General features: G+C 48.7%; 2 protein-coding genes across 2 annotated transcripts in view; both read right to left on the reverse strand.

Annotated features, from left to right (window-relative positions):
• Positions 1 to 265: 265 nt before the first annotated feature.
• LOC110172072 (homeobox protein GBX-2-like) lies at positions 266 to 4,588 on the reverse strand. The gene is made up of 2 exons (XM_020937892.1): positions 4,222 to 4,588; positions 266 to 738 (listed from the first exon to the last, which is right to left on the reverse strand). Exons 1-2 carry the CDS (start codon positions 4,586 to 4,588, stop codon positions 266 to 268), a joined length of 840 nt encoding a protein of 279 aa, XP_020793551.1.
• Positions 4,589 to 22,214: 17,626 nt separating this feature from the next.
• LOC129411815 (T-box transcription factor TBX19-like) overlaps positions 22,215 to 22,500 on the reverse strand; it is a 22,126-nt gene continuing 21,840 nt past the window's right edge. Inside the window, exons 8-9 of the mRNA XM_055163907.1 lie at positions 22,468 to 22,500; positions 22,215 to 22,371 (exon numbers count right to left, since the gene is read on the reverse strand). The exon at positions 22,468 to 22,500 is cut by the window's right edge and continues 16 nt beyond it. Of these exons, the coding sequence (XP_055019882.1) occupies positions 22,215 to 22,371; positions 22,468 to 22,500 (190 nt within the window). The remainder of the gene's footprint in view (positions 22,372 to 22,467) is intronic.

Raw genomic sequence — 22,500 nt, forward strand, 5'->3', positions numbered from 1 at the left:
CTAGTCCTGGGTCAGATTCAGGGCTGGGTTCATAACCAGTTTCAGATCTAGTTCAGGTCCAGGTTCAGGGTCCAGGTCCAGTCCCAGTCTCGGTCCGGTCCCGGTCTGGTTCAGGGCCGGGTCTGCTCCATCTGCTGGTCCTGGTCCTGGTCCGGTCCTGGTCCGGTCCCGGTCCGGTCCCGGTCCGGTCAGGTCCGGTTCAGGTCCGGTTCAGGGCCGGTTCAGGTCCGGTTCAGGTCCGGTTCAGGTCCGGTTCAGGTCCGGTTCAGGGCCGGGTCTGCTCCATCTGCTGGTGCTGGCTGCGGATGGCGAAGCGGCTCACGTGGACGGGGATGGGGACGACGATCTTGGGGTTTCGGGCGGGTTCTCCGTTCTTGTTGTTGGCGTTTCCGGCTTTGACCCGTTTCCATTTGGCGCGTCGGTTCTGGAACCAGATCTTGACCTGGACCTCGCTGAGTTTGAGGGCGTGGGCGATCTGCGAGCGCTCAGTCAGAGACAGATACTTCTTACAGTGAAACTCTTTCTCCAGCTCCAGCAGCTGCTCGCTGGTGAACGCCGTCCGACGACGACGGTTCTTCCCCCCGGAGCCGCGGCTCCCGTCTCGGGGCTGGTTGTGATCCCGGTCCGGGTCCGGACTTCGGTCTTTGGAGCAGGACTGGGTCTGGTTCTCGTCGGAGCTGTAGTCCAGGTCTGAGTCCAGAGAGAAGGACTCGTCTCTGCGCAGGGACTCGTCCACGTCTGAAAAAGTCCACAGTGAAGCTTTAATCCCACACACTCTGGTTCAGTCCTGGTTTAGTCCTGGTTTAGTCCTGGTTCAGTCCTGGTTCAGTCCTGGTTTAGTCCTGGTTGTCTTGGTTCAGTCCTGGTTTAGTCCTGGTTTAGTCCTGGTTTCAGTCCTGGTTAGTCCTGTGTCCTTAGTCCTGTTCCCTGGTTCAGTCCTGGTTCAGTCCTGGGGTTCAGTTCTGGTTTAGTCCTGGTTCAGTCCTGGTTTAGTCCTGGTTTAGTCCTGGTCTCTGGGGATGTGTAGTTTTTTAAAATTCATGAGTTCAGGGTCAGTTTTTCCTCTGGGACACAGGGAGGGCATCTGGCTTTATCTCTTATACAAATGAACTCGTCTGCCCCGTTTAGTCCTGGTCTAGTCCTGGTCTAGTCCTGGTCTGTGTCACAGTTGAGTTTCGTTGAGACGCTCGAGCGTTTTTAAAATAATTAAAATAGATTAAATTGAAACGAGGTTCTCGTGAGCTGTCAATCAAACGTGACCTGTCAATCAAACGTGACCTGTGACATCATCAGGTGAAACTTTGTGTTTGTAATTTTTGTTTGAAATATTCACAATAAAATTTAAACTCGACGTGTTTTTGTTTCTGTCGCTGCTTTAATGTTTCTTCACTTCTGCACATTTGAACTCGTCCAAGAAGAATTTACAATTTAACATTTAACATTTAGAATTTTAAATTTAGAATTTTAAATTTAGAATGTAGATTTTATACGAAGACTTTTTATGTTTGACTTAAACTAAAACTTGTAAAATGTCTGAAGCGTCTCGGCTCGAGAGAAAAAAGTGTTTGTGAAACAGAAAGAAAAATAAACGACGACAAACAAAATCATCAAATAATGAATTTAATCATCGTAATCAATAATCATGAATAATCATGAATAATCAGTTTAATACTTGTATTTGTTCTGAACGTCTCGGCCGGTGTCTCTTGGTTGAATCTTTCATTTGTTCAGGTTTTATTTTCGAATCATTAGTTTTGAATTTAGTTTTGATTCATTTGAAAAATTATTTTATTACAACAAACTCGTGATTATGAGAAATTCTGCCGTAATTACGAGTTTAATTTTCTGTCACGGATGCGACGCCATTTACACAAAAATCTGTGATTTTCAATTAAAAATTCGCCGTTTCAAATCATGTGCAGAAAATGTAAATTCTGGAACATTTTATGTTTACGCAAATTTATCTGATGCGCACGTGCGGCGCGGGCGCGTGCTCCTCGTCGCCACAGTTTTTCTTCAGTGGATTTTATTTTTGCACTTTTAGTTTTTAGAGTTTTAGTTTTTTTGTTTCAGTGACGTAAACGTGTGAATCGTGAGCCGCGCGCGCGTCACTTTTGGTGATTTTCGTGACATTTTTTTTTGTTCTTAAATGTTCAGAAATCTGATTTGACTCGGAGTTTGGTGCACGTAAAAAAAACGATCATATGACCTGGAATTTGGCCTCGAGTCATTTTCACGTCAAGTCACAATTTCAGGAATTTCACAAATAATAAAAAGAAGAATTTTCACTCGAGTTTTACACAAAAAAAATGAAACGGACCTGAAGCACAGACCCGGAGGACCCGGAGCGGCACGAGCCCCGGTGCGCGGGCTGGAGGGAGCGGCACGTGCGTGGTGATTTAAGGTTCGTTGTTACGTAAAGACATAAATCGTGTCGCGTTAAAGTGACATGATCTTTTGACACGCGCTCGTGCGTGACGCTTTTACGCGCGGGTTTGCGCCTTAAATCAGCGCGCGCGGCTCCCGCGGGACGCGTCACGAGACTCTTTGATTTTTCTTGATGAAGTGACGCGGCGGGACTTTGATTGACAGCGCGGCAAAGTCTCCGCTAATGAAAAACTAACGAAGAAGAACCGCGCGACGCGGCAGCGCGACGCGGCAGCGCGGAACACACCGCGGAGCCGCGAGGAGAGGAGCCGCGGAGCCGCGGGTTTGACGTGTTGAAGTGGCTGAAAAGTCAAAACTGCGGCTCGTGTTTTTCTCTTTGATTTTTCTGTTTCCGCCGCGGCGTTTTTCTCACGTGACAAACTTGTGACTGTTTCTGATTCTTCTGTCCAAAAGTGAGCCGCAAGGAGCCGCAAGGAGCCGCCTGAAAGAGCCGTTTGTTTGTGCGGCTCCGTTTGGAAAAAGAAACTGTGGCTCAGATTTGATTTGATTTAGTTTGATTTATTTTTTTGTTTCGTTCGTAAAAGTGAAACGTGTTAAATTAAAGTGAGATCAAACGGACACGTGGCGGGCAGAATAACCGCCTCTGATTGGTCCAAATCCTTTTATTTTATTTGAATCTGACGAGGCCGTTTCCCGCCATTTTCTTTGCGTTTGTGCGTGAAAAAGTCACGCGCGGATTTTTTTTTTTTTTCTGGAAAAATTTCAACAAACCAAATGTGACGTCACACCCCGTGCGTGTCACGTCTGTGCGCGTGTTTGTGGACGGAGGCCCAAGCGGGACACGCGCGGATTCAGGCCGATTATGGATCAGGAAAGAGCCGATACTTAAAGGAGCCGATACTTAAAAGGAGCCGCGCGTGTTTGTGCGCGCGGGAAAAGGCCAAACTCTCACGCGCACTTCGTGTGTTTCCGGAGCCTCTCGGCTCTTTCCGCGAGCGCGTCAAACACGTGCGCGTGACCCGCGTGAAACAAAGAATCAAAAGAATAAAAAAATAAAAATAAATAAATAAAAATCAAAAGAATCAAAAAGAATTAAAAACAAAAATCATCTTTAAGAGTCAGAATTTAAATGAATCATTTTATTATAAAAACACAAAACACATTATTATTATTTATATTATTTTATTTTATATATATTTTATTTTATTACATTTTTTTGTCTCGTGCTTCATATTTAAAGTCCGGTGCACGTGCGCGCGCACGTGGCGTGTGTGATTGGAGCGGCACATCAAAGGCCTCTGTTTTAATTCTTTTTAATTAACGCGGTTCACTTCCTGTTGACGCGCGTGAAAATCTCCCACAGTGCAAGTGCACGTGCGTGTGCGCGCGTCCCGGTTTAGTTTCACTTTCGTTTTAAAAACAGATTTTAGATAAAATAAAAAATGATTTAATTTGAACTTTTCCGTCACATTTGAACATTTGAAGAAGAAAAAATAAAAACTCCGGTTTCTTTTTCTTTTTCTTTCTTTGTGTTTATTATTCGTTTATAATTATTATTATTATTTTCATCAGTTTTTGAAAACTTTGCGGTTTCGTGTTTTTTTCTTCGTCTGTTTTTAGTGACGTCACTTTTCCTCCGGCGCGTCTCGTGCGTAAAACTTCATCTTTTTCACTTTGATTTTTACGCTGCGTTTGTTTTGAAAAACTTTTTTGTTTCTTTGTTCCGCGAGTTTGTAAAGGTCAGAGGTCACGTGTCGGGTTTTGCGCGTGTTTGGTGCGTGTTTGGTGCGTGTTTGGTGCGTGTTTTGCGCGTGTTTGGTGCGTGGTTCTCACCTGCCCCGCCGTGCAGTCCCGGCTCTTCGGTGAACGAGCCGAGCGGTTCTTTAGGAGCCGTGGGGAGGAATCCTTTCGGTTCCGGTTCCGTCTCGTGGTTTTTGTCGAACCCGAACTTCCTCGCGCTTCCCGCCATCCCCGCGCCCTCGTGCGCGTGCGCTCCCGGCGGGAACACCGCGGACGTGAGCGTCATGCCGTAACCGTGCGGCGGCGGCAGCGGCGGCGGCAGCAGCACGGAGCGGTACGGCACGAACATCGGGTAACTGTAAACGAACGGGGCCGGACCGGAACCGGAACCGGAGCCGGGGCCTGAGATCAAAGACTCGATACTGAAGGCGGAAGTGCAGACGGGCCGCGGCATCGCCATGACGACCGACCCGAACCGAGCGATGACCCGAGCGATGACCCGAGCGATGACCCGGGAGAGTCTGACCCGGTTAGTCCTGAGGCGGGATCCTCTTCGGCCCGGGTCTGGACCGGGTCCGGTGGTCCGGGTCTGGACCGGGTCCGGTGGTCCGGGTCTGGACCGGGTCCGGTGTCCGGGTCGGGGACCGGGTCCTTTGTACTTCTGTTTGTCCAGGTTCAGTTTCAAAAACAATTTCACAACAAAAAAATTTAATAAATAAAATAAATCTCAGTGGAGATTTGAGGCAGCTCCGCGCGGAATTCTGATCACACCGGTTTAGTCCTGGTTTAGTCCTGGTTTAGTCCTGGTTTAGTCCGGGTTTAGTCCGGGTTTAGTCCCGGTTTAGTCCGGGTTTGGCGCAGGGTCTTGGAGTGGCACGCGCCTTTTACGCGCCGCTGCGTAAAATCCAAAAGTCTCGTTTTCGTTTCACTGAAGTTCGGCTCCGGACTTTGGTCTTTGGCTTTGGCCTCTGGACTTTGGACTTTGGTCTTTGGTCTTTGGTCTTTGTCTGGACTCTGGACTCTGGACTCTGGAGCAGGTTTAGTCCCGGGCCTCGGGGTTAGTGAGTTATCCCGGGTCAGTCCGGGTTAGGTGCAGTTTGGTTCGTCTTCACTGTCAAACTGAATCTTTGGCTCCATTAGTCCTGGTTTAGTTCTGACGGTCCGGGGTTAGTCCAGGACTAGACCAGGTCTGGACCAGGGTGAGTTCTGTTCAGTCCCACATTTCAGTCTGAGGTCAAAGGTCAAAGGTCAAAGAGGATTTGATCCAAAATCTGGTCCCGTTTTTCTCTGGTCGAGTTCTCATAAAGTCCACATTTAGTCCTGGTTTAGTTCCGCTGTGGTCCCGGATTTCACCTGCAGATTCCGTCAGTTTGCGCCGCCACGTCCCGCGCTCCTCTTCCTCCTCTTCCTCTTCCTCTTCCTCTTCCTCTTCCTCTTCCTCTCTCTCTGTCCGTGTCCCACGCGCGTGTCCCGGGTCCTCGCGCGTGTCCGTTCTGTCTTTTAGCGCGTGATCCCGGTGCGTCCTCGGTGCGTTTGAGGCGCGTCCCCGGTGCGTCCCCGGTGCGTGCGGTGCTCGCGGGCTGCTGTCCCGGTGCGTAATGAGCGGCAGACGCGGCTGCGCGGAGCTTTTGCCTTTTCCTCTGCCTCAGGCGCACTGGGCTCTGATTGGTCCACACGGGTCATGACGTCACGCGGGGCCTCGTAACACTGCAAAAAAAAAAAAAAAAAAGAAAATCCCGGGTGTAAAAAAGTGAAATGATTTTTGATTTGAGGGAAACGGCGCGGGTCCGTGAGCGCGTGCACGAGGCGCGCGCAGAAGACGCGTCACGTGATTTTTATAAACTTGATCTAAATTCAACATTTTCAGGCTGAAATTAAACTTCAACTTAAAAAGTGATCGACAAACAGCGCGTCACAACGCGTCTCCTACGCGTCTACTACGCGTCTATTACGCGTCCTAACGGTAATCACCCACGTGATCACGAGCCCAGAGACTCAACCAGAACTAAACCAGGACTAAACCAGAACTGAACTAGGACTAAACCAGGACTAAACCAGGACTAAACCAGGACTAAACCAGGACTAAACCAGGACTAAACCAGAATAAACCAGGACTAAACCAGGACTGAAAGAAAGACTGAACCCAGTCTCTGTGTACCAGTCTGTCCCGTGTGTGTGTGTGTGTGTCTGTGTGTGTGTGTGTGTGTCTGTGTGTGTGTGTGTGTGTGTGTGTGTGTGTGTGTGTGTGTGTGTGTGTGTGTGTGTGTGTGTGTGTGTGTGTGTGTGTGTGTGTGTGTGTGTGTGTGTGTGTGTGTGTGTGTGTGTGTTGTGTGTGTGTGTGTGTGTGTGTGTGTGTGTGTGTGTGTGTGTGTGTGTGTGTGTGTGTGTGTGTGTGTGTGTGTGTGTGTGTCTGGTGATTATAGAAACATTAATCAGTGATTAATTATGACTCATTAATCTGAAACTCTCATTTTACACACACCTGGACCTGATCTAGACCTGGTTTAGTTCTGGTTTAGTCCTGGTTTAGTCCTGGTTTAGTCCTGGTTTAGTCCTGGTTTAGTCCTGGTTTAGTCCTGGTTTAGTCCTGGTTTAGTCCTGGTTTAGTCCTGGTTTAGTCCTGGTTTAGTCCTGGTTTAGTCCTGGTTTAGTCCTGGTTTTAGTCCTGGTTTTAGTCCTGGTTTTAGGTCCTGGTTTAGTCCTGGTTTAGTTCTGGTTTAGTCCTGGTTTAGTCCTGGTTTAGTCCTGGTTTAGTCCTGGTTTAGTCCTGGTTTAGTCCTGGTTTAGTCCTGGTTTAGTCCTGGTTTAGTCCTGGTGTATTAAAGCTCGTTAGAATGTTCCGTGGTGTTCTTTATTTCCGGTTAATGGCGGTAATAAACCACGGCCCGCGCGCGCGAAATCCTTTAATTAAATGAGCTCGTGTCGCGCGCGTGCGCTTAATTAAGCGCGGGATTTATGACTGAAGCGCGTGCGCGGGCCGGTGCGCGCGCTGCCGTAATGAGCCGTGACGCGCACGCGGATTGAAATAGGGATACGCGTGCACGGACATTCTGGACTGGACTGACAGTGGACGCGGCAGTGGACGCGGTGAGACGCGGCAGTGGACGCGGTGAGACGCGGCAGTGGACGCGGTGAGACGCGGCAGTGGATGCGGTAGGGACGCGGCAGTGGACGCGGTGACGCGGCGGTGAGTTTGGACCGGGGCGAGAGCGGCGCGGAACAGGAGCGGTGCGTCAAAGCTGTGAAGAACGTGGAGGTGCGGTGAGGACGAGGTGGAGAGCGGAGAGGGGGAGGGGGGGGGGGTGACTGGGGGTGGGGGCGCGGGGGGTGGGGCGGCGGGGGTGGGGGCGCGCGAGCCGCGTTCGGACTAATGAGGCGCGTCATCTGCGACACGGAATCAATTAGACACGAATCAGACGCGAATTAGACACGACTGAGAGAGAAAGAGACGAAGAAGAATTAAACCAGGACTGAACCAAGACCGGAGGAGGCCAAGACCAGGACCGGACCACGACCCGGACTGGACCTGGACTGAAGGAGGCCAAGACCAGGACTGGACCAGGACCAGGACTGACAGAAAAAGCATCAGTCCTGGTTTAGACCTAGTTTAGTCCTGGTTTAGTCCTGGTTTAGACCTGGTTTAGACCTGGTCCAGTCCTGGTCCAGTACTGGTTTAGTTCTGGTCCAGTCCTGGTTTAGTTCTGGTCCTGTGACAGACCCAATGAGCCGATCACAGATTGATGTTTTATTGATGTGATCAGGGGGAGATATTGATCTGCTCTTCTGTCCACAGGGATCTGGACGTGTTTCATCTGGTCCAGTCCTGGTTTAGTCCTGGTTTTAGTCCTGGTTTAGTCCTGGTCCAGTCGTCTCTGTAGAGCTTCATTTGTCTGAGTTTTTCGATAAAAATGTCAATGACCTCGACCAGATCTTTTACCCACAATGCACCTCTACAGACCACACACCCAGGACTGGACCAGGACTGGACCAGGACTGGACCAGGACTGGACCAGGACTGGACCAGGACTGGAAGGACTGTTTGTGTTCTTGGCTCTAGTCCGGGGGGGGGCAAACTTTTTGGCTCGCGGGCCACATAGGGTCCTAAAATTTGCCTGAAGGGTCGGACAGACGACAGGACATAACGTGTTACGAACTGCATCATATTTGTATTTGCACTTATGTAGGACGAGCAGTGCACACAGCACACTACACACTACACACACTGCAAACTGCACACTACACACACACACACTGCACACTACACCACTGCACACTGCACACTACACACTACACACACTGCACACTACACACACTGCACACTACACACTACACACACTGCACACAACACACACACTGCACACTACACACTACTACACTACAGCACACTTACACACTACACATGCACACAGCACACTACACACTGCACACACACACTACACACTACACACTACACACACTGCACACTACACACTACACACTACACACTACACACTACACACTGCACACTCACACTACACACTACACACTACACACACTACACACACACACCACTACACCTACACACTGCACTACACACACTACACACTACACATGCACACACACTACACACCACACTACACACTACACACTACACACTACACACACTGCACACTACACACTACACACTACACACTACACACTACACACACTACACACTAACACTACACACACTGCACACTACACACACTGCACACTACACACTACACCACTACACACTAACACACACACACACACACATTCACACTGCACAACTACACTACACACTACACACACACACACTACACACACACTACACACTACACACTACACACTGCACACTACACACTACACACTTACACACTACACACACTACAACACTACACACTACACACACACACACTGCACACTGCACACTACACACTACACACTACACACACACACACACTGCAACACCACACTACACACACACACTACACACTACACACTACACACACTACACACACACACACACACACACACACTGCACACTACACACACTACACACTACACACACACTGCACACTACACACTACACACACTACACACACACCACACTACACACACACTACACACTGCACACTACACACACTTAACACACTACACACACACACACACTGCACACTACACACTACACACTAACACACTACACACTACACACTACACACACTGCACACTACACACTACACACTACACACACTGCACACTACACACTACACACACACACTGCACACTACACACACAACACTACACACTACACACTACACACTACACACATACACACACACTACACACTACACACTACACACTGCACACTACTGCACACTACACACACTACACACTGCACACTACACATACACACTGCACACTACACTGCACACTACACACTACACACACACACTGCACACTACACACTACACACACTACACACTACACACTACACACACTGCACACTACACACTACACACTACACACTACACACTACACACTACACACTACACACTACACACTACACACACACACACTGCACACACTACACACTACACACTACACACACACTACCACACGCACACTACACACTACACACTACACACTACACACACTCACACTACAACACACACACACTGCACACTACACACTACACACACTACACACTACACACACTGCACACTACACACTACACACTGCACACTACACACTACACACTACACTACACACTACTAGCACACACACTACACACTACACACTACACACTGCACACTACACACTACACACTACACACTGCACACACACTACACACTACACACTGCACACACACTACACACTACACACTACACACTACACACACACTACACGCCACACTACACTACACACTACACACTGCACACTACACACTACACACTACACACACTACACACTACACACTACACACTACACACTGCACACTGCCACACTACACACTACACACTACACACACACTGCACACTACACACACACACACTACACACTACACACGCACACTTGCACACTACACACTACACATACACACACTGCACACTACACACTACACACTACACACACTGCACACTACACACTACACACTGCACACTACACTACACACACTGCACACTGCACACTACACACTACACACTACACACTGCACACACTGCACACTACACACTACACACTACACACTACACACACTGCACACTACACTGCACACTACACACTACACACACTACACACTGCACACTACACACTACACACTACACACACTGCACACTACACACTACACACTACACACACACACACTGCACACTGCACACTACACACTACACACTACACACTACACACTACACACTACACACTACACACACTGCACACTACACACTACACACACTGCACACTACACACTACACACTACACACACTACACACACTACACACACTGCACACTACACACACACTACACACCACTGCACACTGCACACTACACACTACACACTACACACTACACACACTACACACTGCACACTACACACTACACACTACACACTGCACACTGCACACTACACACTACACACTACACACACTACACACACACTACACACTACACACACTACACACACACACACTGCACACACTACACACTGCACACACTACAACACACTACACACTACATACACACTGCACACACACTGCACACTACACACTACACACTACACACTACACACACTACACACTACACACTACACACTACACACACTGCACACTACACACTACACACTACTACACACACTGCACACTGCACACTACACACTACACACACACACACTACACACTACACACTACACACTACACACTGCACACTACACACTACACACTACACACACTGCACACTACACACTACACACACACACTACACACTACACACTACACACTACACACTACACACTGCACACTACACACTACACACTACACACACTGCACACTACACACTACACACTACACACTGCACACTACACACTGCACACTACACACACTACACACTACACACACTACACACACTGCACACTACACACTACACACACTGCACACTGCACACTACACACTACACACACTGCACACACACTGCACACACACACGCACACTACACACACAATACACACACTACACACACACTGCACACTACACACTACACACACACACTGCACACTACACACACTACACACACACATACACACTACACACTGCACACTGCACACTGACACACAACTACACACTACTACACACACTGCACACACTGCACACACACTACACACTACACACACTACACACTGCACACTGCACACTACTACACCACACTACACACTACATAGCACACTACACACTACACACTACACACTACACACTACACACTACACACACACACACACTGCACACACACACTACACACTGCACACTACACACTACACACTACACACTGCACACTGCACACTGCACACACTACACACTACACTGCACACACTGCACACTACACACTACACACACTACACACACTACACACACTGCACACTACACACACACACTACACACTACACACTGCACACACACTGCACACTACACACTACAACACTACACACTACACACACTGCACACTACACACTACACGCACACTACACACACTACACACACTACACACACACTACACACTGCACACTACTACACTGCACACTACACACTACACACTACACACACTGCACACTACACACTACACACTGCACACTACACACTGCACACTACACACTACACACTACACACACTACACACTACACACACTGCACACTGCACACACTGCACACTACACACTACACACTACACACTGCACACTACACACTACACACACTGCACACTACACACTGCACACTACACACTACACACACTGCACACACTACACACTACACACTGCACACTACACACACTACACACTGCACACTACACACTACACACTGCACACTACACACTGCACACTACACACACTGCACACTGCACACTACACACTACACACTACACACACTGCACACTACACACTACACACTGCACACTACACACTGCACACTGCACACTACACCACTACACACACTGCACACTACACACTACACACTACACACTACTGCACACTACACACTACACACTACACACACTGCACACTACACACTACACACTACACACTACACACACTGCACACTACACACACACACTGCACACTACACACTGCACACTACACACTACACACTACACACTACACACTACACACACACACACACTGCACACACACTACACACTACACACTGCACACTGCACACTGCACACTACACACACACACACTACACACACACTGCACACTGCACACACACACTACACACTACACACACTGCACACTACACCTACACACTGCACACTACACACACTACACACACTACACACTACACACTACACACTACACACACTGCACACTACACACTACACACTGCACACACACTACACACTACACACACACTGCACACTACACACTGCACACTACACACTACACACTACACACACTGCACACTACACACTGCACACTACACACTACACACTACACACTGCACACTACACACTACACACTACACACTACACACTACACACTACACACACGCACACTACACACTACACACTACACACACTGCACACTGCACACTACACACTACACACTACACTGCACACTACACACTGCACACTGCACACTGCACACTACACACTACACACACTGCACACTACACACTACACACTACACACACACACTGCACACTACTGCACACTACACACTACACACTACACACACTGCACACTACACACTACACACTACACACACTGCACACTACACACTGCACACTACACACTGCACACTACACACTACACACTACACACACTACACACTGCACACTACACACTACACACACACTGCACACTGCACACTACACACTACACACTACACACACTGCACACTACACACTACACACTGCACACACTGCACACTACACACTACACACTACACACACTGCACACACTGCACACTACACACTACACACACTGCACACTGCACACTACACACACTACACACTACACACACTGCACACTACACACTACACACTACACACTACACACACTACACACACTGCACACTGCACACTACACACTACACACTACACTACACACACTGCACACTACACACTACACACTGCACACACACACACTGCACACTACACACTACACACTACACACACTGCACACTGCACACTACACACACTGCACACTACACACACACACACTGCACACTACACACTACACACTACACACACTGCACACTGCACACTACACACTACACACTGCACACACTGCACACTGCACACTACACACTACACACTACACACACTGCACACTACACACTACACACTACACACACTACACACACACACTGCACACTGCACACTACACACTACACACTACACACACTACACACTACACACTACACACTACACACTACACACTGCACACTGCACACTACACACTACACACTACACACACTGCACACTACACACTACACACACACTGCACACTGCACACTACACACTACACACACTGCACACTACACACTACACACTGCACACTACACACTACACACTACACACTACACACACTGCACACTACACACTACACACTGCACACTACACACTGCACACTACACACTACACACTACACACTACACACACACACTACACACTGCACACTGCACACTACACACTACACACTGCACACTACACACTACACACTGCACACTACACACTGCACACACTACACACACTGCACACTACACACTACACACTACACACTACACACTACTGCACACTACACTACACACTACACACTGCACACACTACACACTGCACACACACTGCACACTACACACTACACACACTGCACACTACACACTACACACTACACACTGCACACTGCACACTACACACTGCACACACACACTGCACACTACACACTACACACTACACACTACACACACACTGCACACTGCACACTACACACACTGCACACTACACACACTACACACTACAACACTGCACCACTACACACACACTACACACTACACACACTGCACACACTACACACTACACACTGCACACTACACACTGCACACTACACACTACACACACACACACACTGCACACTGCACACTACACACTACACACTACACACTACACACTGCACACTACACACACTGCACACTACACACACACACTGCACACTACACACTGCACACTACACACTACACACTACACACACTGCACACTGCACACTACACACTACACACTACACACACTGCACACTACACACTACACACTGCACACTACACACTGCACACTACACACTACACACTACACACACACACTGCACACACTGCACACTACACACTACACACACTGCACACTACACACTACACACACTGCACACTACACACTACACACTACACACACTGCACACTGCACACTACACACTACACACTACACACACTGCACACTACACACTACACACTGCACACTACACACTGCACACTACACACACTACACACACACTACACACACACACTGCACACACACACTACACACTACACACTACACACTACACACTACACACTACACACACTACACACTACACACACTACACACACACTGCACACTACACACTACACACTACACACTACACACACTGCACACTACACACTACACACTGCACACACTACACACTACACACACTGCACACTACACACTACACACACACTGCACACTGCACACTACACACTACACACACTGCACACACTGCACACTGCACACTACACACTACACACACTGCACACTACACACTACACACACTACACACTGCACACACACTGCACACAACACACTGCACACAACACACTACACACAGCACACTACACACTGCACACAACACACTGCACACTACACACAACACACTACACACAACACACTGCACACAACACACTACACACTGCACACTACACACTGCACACTACACACTGCACACTACAACATCACCACGAAAGACTCAGAACATGTGAAAAGTGAACAGATCTGCACACACCTACACACACATACACACACCTACACACACACACACCTGCACACACACACACACACACACACCTACACACACCTGCACACACACACACACACACACACACACACACACACACACACACCTACACACACACACACCTACACACACACACACACACACACACACACACACACTACACACACACACACACCTACACACACACACACACTACACACACACACACACACACACACACACACACACACACACACACACACACACACACACTACACACACACACACACACTACACACACACACACACACACACACACACCTACACACACACACACACACACTACACACACACACCTACACACACACACACACACACACACACACACACACACACACACACACACACACACACACACTACACACACACACACACACACACACACCTACACACACACACACACACATACACACACACACACACACACACACACACACACACACACACACCTACATGAACAACTCAAGACTCTGAAGATTTTCCAAACGTTCAGATTTATGACATTAAATTTTAATAGTTTATGTCTTTGGTTTTCACAGTAGAATCAGTGCAGTTTTATGTGTTGAACACTTCTACCTCACTCATGGTCCAAACACACCGCCCCAAAATAACTCCTGTCATCATCTAGTCTGTAAGAACACTTTCCCATAAAGCATTGCGGCCAACAGAAGACGCCACACCTCAGTGTATATGTAGTGCTCCATCTACTGGGAAACACTGGAAATGCAGGAAAAATAAAACATTAACAATGCTTATTATTATTATTTATTCAAGTTCAATGGGCCGGATTAAAAGGTTTAAAGGGCCACATACGGCCCCCCGGCCAGAGTTTGCCCCCGGGCCAGAGTTTGCCCACCCCTGCACTCGTCACACTCTGACCTGACAGGACCTGGAGCTCTGACTCAGACTCTGGACTCTCTTTGATCCTCACCACTTCCTGTCTGAGGTCTAAGTCCGGATCTAGACCAGGTCTGGACCAGGTCTAAACCACGTCCTAAGTGAGAGTCTGGACAGATTAGATTAACCCACAGTTGTGTGAAAAACAGCACTTTTCACACAACTATGCAGACCTGGTCCAGTCCTGGTCCAGTCCTGGTTTAGTCCTGGTTTAGTCCTGGTCCAGTCCTGGTCCAGTCCTGGTTCAGTTCTTGTATAATTCCAGGTTTCGTTTCTGCAGCTGTTCGGCTCCTGGACTCTGTCATTACCTGTGTGACCTCTGACCTCTGACCCTGAGCTGTAGCTGACAGGTAAACACAGGTGAGTCCAGGTTTAGTCCAGGTTTAGTCCAGGTTTAGTCCAGGTTTAGTCCAGGTTTAGTCCAGGTCTCGGAGCTTGAGTCTGAACAGAGACTCCCAGACTTCCTTTACCCCAGACACTTCCTCCAGCTCCTCCAGTGTGTCCTGGGTCTCCTCCTCCCCGCTGGGACATGAACACCTCCTGAGGGACACGTCCAGGAGACGTCAGGACAGACGTCCTCCCCTCAGACGCTCCTCTCCACGTGGAGGAGCAGCGGCTCTACTCCGAGCTCCTCAGTCTGTGAGAAGTTCTCCTGGTGTGAGGTGAAAGTCCCTCTGACAGAAGCTCTACCAGATGTTCCTCACAGACCCTCACCACACGTCTGGGTGGAGTCTACAGCTCCGACTCTTCCCCCGAGTGTCCAGGACACGAGGCCGGAGTCACATGACACGACCACAGGGTGGACAGTGGACCTCCAGCCGAGGGCGGCTGGTGCCTCGTGCACTGATGGACCTTCTGCTTATGGACCTTCTGCTGATGGACCGTCTGCTGATGGACCTTCTTCTGATGGACCTTCTGCTGATGGACCTTCTGCTGATGGACCTTCTGCTGATGGACCTTCTGCTGATGGACCTTCTGTTGATGGACCTTCTGCTGATGGACCTTCTGCTGATGGACCTTCTGCTGATGGACCTTCTGCTGATGGACCTTCTGCTGATGGACCTTCTGCTGATGGACCTTCTGCTTGATGGACCTTCTGCTGATGGACCTTCTGCTGATGGACCTTCTGCTGAACATGATGTTGGTTCTGGACAAACTGAAGTCCAGTAACAGAACCTGACCAGGTTCAGATCAGGAGGACGTTTCTCTGCAGGTTGAAGTTCTCAGTAGAACATCAGAGCGTCTGGTCGGTGCAGTGTCCAGTCCCTCCCAGGACCTGACAGAAGGTCGAGTACTCGAGTACTCAAGTACTCTGTACTGCTGTTGGGCCGTAGGAGACGCCACAGTGAGACCTGCCCCCGACCTGAAGGTGCAGGACGAGACCCTCTGGTCCACGGAACTCCAACACACCTGACCTGACTCCTCTGACCCGACTCCTCTGACCGACTCCTCTGACCCGACTCTTCTGACCCGACTCCTCTGACCCGACTCCTCTGACCCGACTCCTCTGACCCGACTCTTCTGACCCGACTCTTCTGACCCGACTCTTTTGACCCGACTCCTCTGACCCGACTCCTCTGACCCGACTCTTCTGACCCGACTCCTCTGACCCGACTCCTCTGATTCACTCTTCTGACCCGACTCTTCTGACCCGATTCCTCTGACCCGACTCCTCTGACCCGACTCCTCTGACCCGACTCTTCTGACCCGACTCTTCTGACCCGACTCCTCTGACCCGACTCCTCTGATTCACTCTTCTGACCCGACTCTTCTGACCCGACTCCTCTGACTCGACTCCTCTGACTCGACTCCAGGACTTGTTTGTCTCGGGTCGTTCAGGTCCAAACCTCCAACACGAGAACGAACAGAGTTTAATCATTTATGGAAACACCAGGACCAAGACCAGGACCAAGACCAAGACCAGGACCAAGACCAGGACCAAGACCAGGACCAGATCAGAACCAGTCCTGAACTAAAACCAGGTCTAAACCAGGTCTAAACCAGGTCTACATTGGTGCTCTGTATAACGTTGTTCTCTGACCTTGACCCCGCCCACTGACCCTGGCTTGACCAATCAGGAGCCTGACCTTGTGCCCGCCCACCTGTCAATCAAACTCGTAAGTGACACGCCCCTGGACCAATCACGCACCTCGAACACGAGCGCAGGACTAAACCAGGACTAAACCAGAACCAAACCAGGACTAAACCAGAACCAAACCAGACTAACCAGAACCAAACCAGAACCAAACCAGGACTAAACCAGAACCAAACCAGACTAAACCAGGACTAAACCAGGACTAAACCAGGTCTCCTTGAGGTTCCGGTCTTAATAATCCTGGAGGAGGATCAGAGTCGGTCTCAACTCGGTCCTTGGGTCCAGGGTCAGCTCCGCCCCCCACATCTGTACATCTACAACCGGACCAGAAACCAGGACTGAACCAGGTCTAAACCTGGACTGAACCTGGACTGAACCTGGACTGAACCTGGACTGAACCTGGTCTGAACAGAGGCATGTGACCAACAGCTGTTCCTGAAGTTCTACACCTGGTTTAGACCTGGGATGGACTCCAAACTATTTTCACTAAATGTTTGAGAACTAAACCAGGACTAAACCAGGACTAAACCAGGACTAAACCAAGACTAGACCAGGACTAAACCAGGACTAAACCAGGACTAAACCAGAACTAAACCAAAACTGAACCAGGACTAAACCAGGACTAAACCAGGACTAAACCAAGACTAAGACCAGGACTAAACCAGGACTAGACCAGGACTAAACCAGGACTAAACCAGGACTAAACCAGGACTAAACCAGGACTAAACCAGGACTAAACCAGGACTAGACCAGGACTAAACCAGTGCGGTGAATAAATGTGGATGGGGATAGGAGGTAGGGAAGGAAACGAGGAGGATAAACGGAGGGGGCGTGTCTTCTGGGTTTAATCAGGGTCAGAGGTCAAAGCCACAGGAGCAGAGGATTATGGGTAATGACGACCTTCAGAAGATGTTCATTTATCCTGGTTTAGTCCTGGTTTAGTTCTGGTTTAGTCCTGGTTTAGTCCTGGTTTAGTCCTGGTTTAGTCCTGGTTTAGTTCTGGTTTAGTCCTGGTTTAGTCCTGGTTTAGTCCTGGTTTAGTCCTGGTTTAGTCCTGGTTTAGTTCTGGTTTAGTCCCGGTTTAGTCCCGGTTTAGTTCTGGTTTAGTTCTGGTTTAGTCCTGGTTTAGTCCTGGTTTAGACCTGGTTTAGACCTGGTTTAGTCCTGGTTTAGTTCTGGTTTAGTCTGGTTTAGTCCTGGTTTAGTCTGGTTTTAGTCCTGGTTTAGTCCTGGTTTAGTCTGGTTTAGTCTGGTTTAGTCCTGGTTTAGTTCTGGTTTAGTCCTGGTTTAGTCCTGGTTTAGTCCTGGTTTAGTTCTGGTTTAGTCCTGGTTTTAGTCCTGGTTTAGTCCTGGTTCAGTCCTGGTTTAGTTCTGGTTTAGTCCTGGTTTAGTCCTGGTTTAGTCCCGGTTTAGTCCTGGTTTAGACCCGGTTTAGACCTGGTTTAGTCCTGGTTTAGTTCTGGTTTAGTCCTGGTTTAGTCCTGGTTCAGTCCTGGTTTAGTTCTGGTTTAGTCCTGGTTTAGTCCTGGTTTAGTCCTGGTTTAGTTCTGGTTTAGTCCTGGTTTAGTCCTGGTTCTAGTCCTGGTTCAGTCCTGGTTTAGTCCTGGTTTAGTCCTGGTTTAGTCCTGGTTTAGTTCCTGGTTTAGTCCTGGTTTAGTCCTGGTTTAGTCTGGTTCTGGTTTAGTCCTGGTTTAGTCCTGGTTTAGTTCTGGTTCAGTCCTGGTTCAGTCCTGGTTTAGTCCTGGTTCAGTCCTGGTTTAGTCCTGGTTTTAGTCCTGGTTTAGTCCTGGTTCAGTCCTGGTTCAGTCCTGGTTTAGTCCTGGTTCAGTCCTGGTTTAGTCCTCTGGTTCAGTCCTGGTTTAGTCCTGGTTTAGTCCTGGTTTAGTCCTGGTTTAGTCCCTGGTTCAGTCCTGGTTTAGTCCTGGTTTAGTCCTGGTTTCAGTCCTGGTTTAGTCCTGGTTTAGTCCTGGTTTAGTCCTGGTTTAGTCCTGGTTTAGTCCTGGTTTTAGTCCTGGTTTAGTCCTGTTTAGTCCTGGTTCAGTCCTGGTTTAGTCCTGGTTTAGTCCTGGTTCAGTCCTGGTTCAGTCCTGGTTTAGTCCTGGTTCAGTGTCCTGGTTCAGTCCCTGGTTTAGTCCTGGTTCAGTCCTGGTTTAGTCCTGGTTTAGTCCTGGTTTAGTCCTGGTTTAGTCCTGGTTCAGTTCCTGGTTTAGTCCTGGTTCAGTCCTGTTTAGTCCTGGTTTCAGTCCTGGTTCAGTCCTGGTTTAGTCCTGGTTCAGTCCTGGTTCAGTCCTGGTTTAGTCCTGGTTTAGTCCTGGTTTAGTCCTGGTTTAGTCCTGGTTTAGTCCTGGTTTAGTCCTGGTCTGGGCTCAGGTGGGACCAGGAGGCGTCACTAACTTGATTATTCCAGACGTGATTCCCAGAGGATCCTGAGTCCAGACCTGAGGAAGACCGAGACCAGACCTGGACTAGACCAGAGTAGTAAGAGTACTTTTACTCGAGTACATTTTGAGCTGTAAACACGTCTCATTTCAGAATAAAAGCCTTCGTCTTAGATGAGCTTTTATTTTGGGGCAGCAGTAGTTCAGTTGGTGGAGCATTCGCCCACTGATCTGAAGGTTGGTGGTGTGATTCCAGCTCCCACAGATGAATGCTGTCGTTGTGTCCTTGGGCAAGACACTTAACCCACCTTGCCCACAGTGTCTGTGTGCACTGGTGTGTGAATGTGTGTGTGAATGTGTGTGTGAATGGGTGAGTGGTTCCTTGTTGTAAAGAGCTTTGAGCCTTGAAGGTGGAAAAGCGCTATAGAAAAATGTGACCATTTACCATTTTATTTTGAAGGTTCTCAGAATGAAGCACCACTGTGTACTCGAGTACTGTTGTTTTGCAGTAACGGTACTTGTACTCGAGTACTGTTGTTTTGCAGTAACGGTACTTGTACTCGAGTACTGTTGTTTTGCAGTAACGGTACTTGTACTCGAGTACTGTTGTTTTGCAGTAACGGTACTTGTACTCGAGTTCTTCTGGCCTCTAGAGTCTGGTGGAGGAATGGTGCCCCCTGCTGGACTCTACACACAAACACACACTTCAGTCAAGTGTGTGTTTGTGTGTGTATATATATAAATATATATATAAATATAAACATATAATATATAATATATATATTTTATATTTATATTTGTGTGTTTGTTTGTTTGTTTGTGTGTCTTTTGTGTGAATAAACTGAGTTGTAGTTGTGTTGTGTTTCCACCAGATGGAGCCACAGTTCAGGTCCAGACTCACACTTTAAATCTTTTTATTTACACAAAACACAACAAACACACAAATACACAAATACACAAATACACAAATACAACGAGATCACAAGAGTTACACTTCAGAAGGACAAAACCAGACACGACTTTTCTCAAACGCACAAACAACTTTTACAATAATCTGCTTTATGTTTCTGTTTGAAAAGTCACATGGATCAGAGTCCTGACACAGACCTGGTCCAGTCCTGGTTTAGTCCTGGTTTAGTCCTTTTAGACCTGGTTCAGTCCTGGTTCAGTCCTGGTTCAGTCCTGGTTCAGTCCTGGTTCAGTCCTGGTTCAGTCCTGGTTCAGTCCTGGTTTAGTCCTGGTTTAGTCCTGGTTCAGTCCTGGTTTAGTCCTGGTTCAGTCCTGGTTCAGTCCTGGTTCAGTCCTGGTTTAGTCCTGGTTCAGATCTTGTTTTGTTTTTTTTCACATAAATCTCTTTAAACAGGAACAGAATCCGTCGTCTCTGCGGCTCTGGACCAATCAGAAGGAGTGGGTGGGTCCCGGAGGCCACGTGGTCCCACCCCCTCGGCTGTGATTGGCCGGCTGCAGGAGTCCGTCGCCGCTGATTGGTCCGTGCAGCGAGGAGCACGGCGAGGGGGCGGGGCTGATGTCGGCGCAGCTCCACAGACAAATCTGACTGAAAAACAAACAAACAAACAAAAACAAATCAAAACAAACAAACAAACGGCAAGAATCTGCTCGACCATTAAAGCCTCAGTCTGGGACTTTTCACCTGGAGCCGTGAGGAGCCTGAGGAGAACTCCAC

Source organism: Boleophthalmus pectinirostris, unplaced genomic scaffold (genome assembly GCF_026225935.1).
Source record: "Boleophthalmus pectinirostris isolate CB_2022bp ecotype Guang Dong unplaced genomic scaffold, ASM2622593v1 HiC_scaffold_11, whole genome shotgun sequence".
Lineage (NCBI taxonomy): Eukaryota > Metazoa > Chordata > Actinopteri > Gobiiformes > Gobiidae > Boleophthalmus > Boleophthalmus pectinirostris.

Coding starts and splice junctions, on each gene's coding strand:
- LOC110172072 (XM_020937892.1), bottom strand. CDS start 4,588: ATGGCGATGCCGCGGCCCGTCTGCACTTCCGCCTTCAGTATCGAGTCT. Junction 739..4,221: donor GGGACTGCACGGCGGGGCAG/GTGAGAACCACG, acceptor GGACTTTTTCAG/ACGTGGACGAGTCCCTGCGC.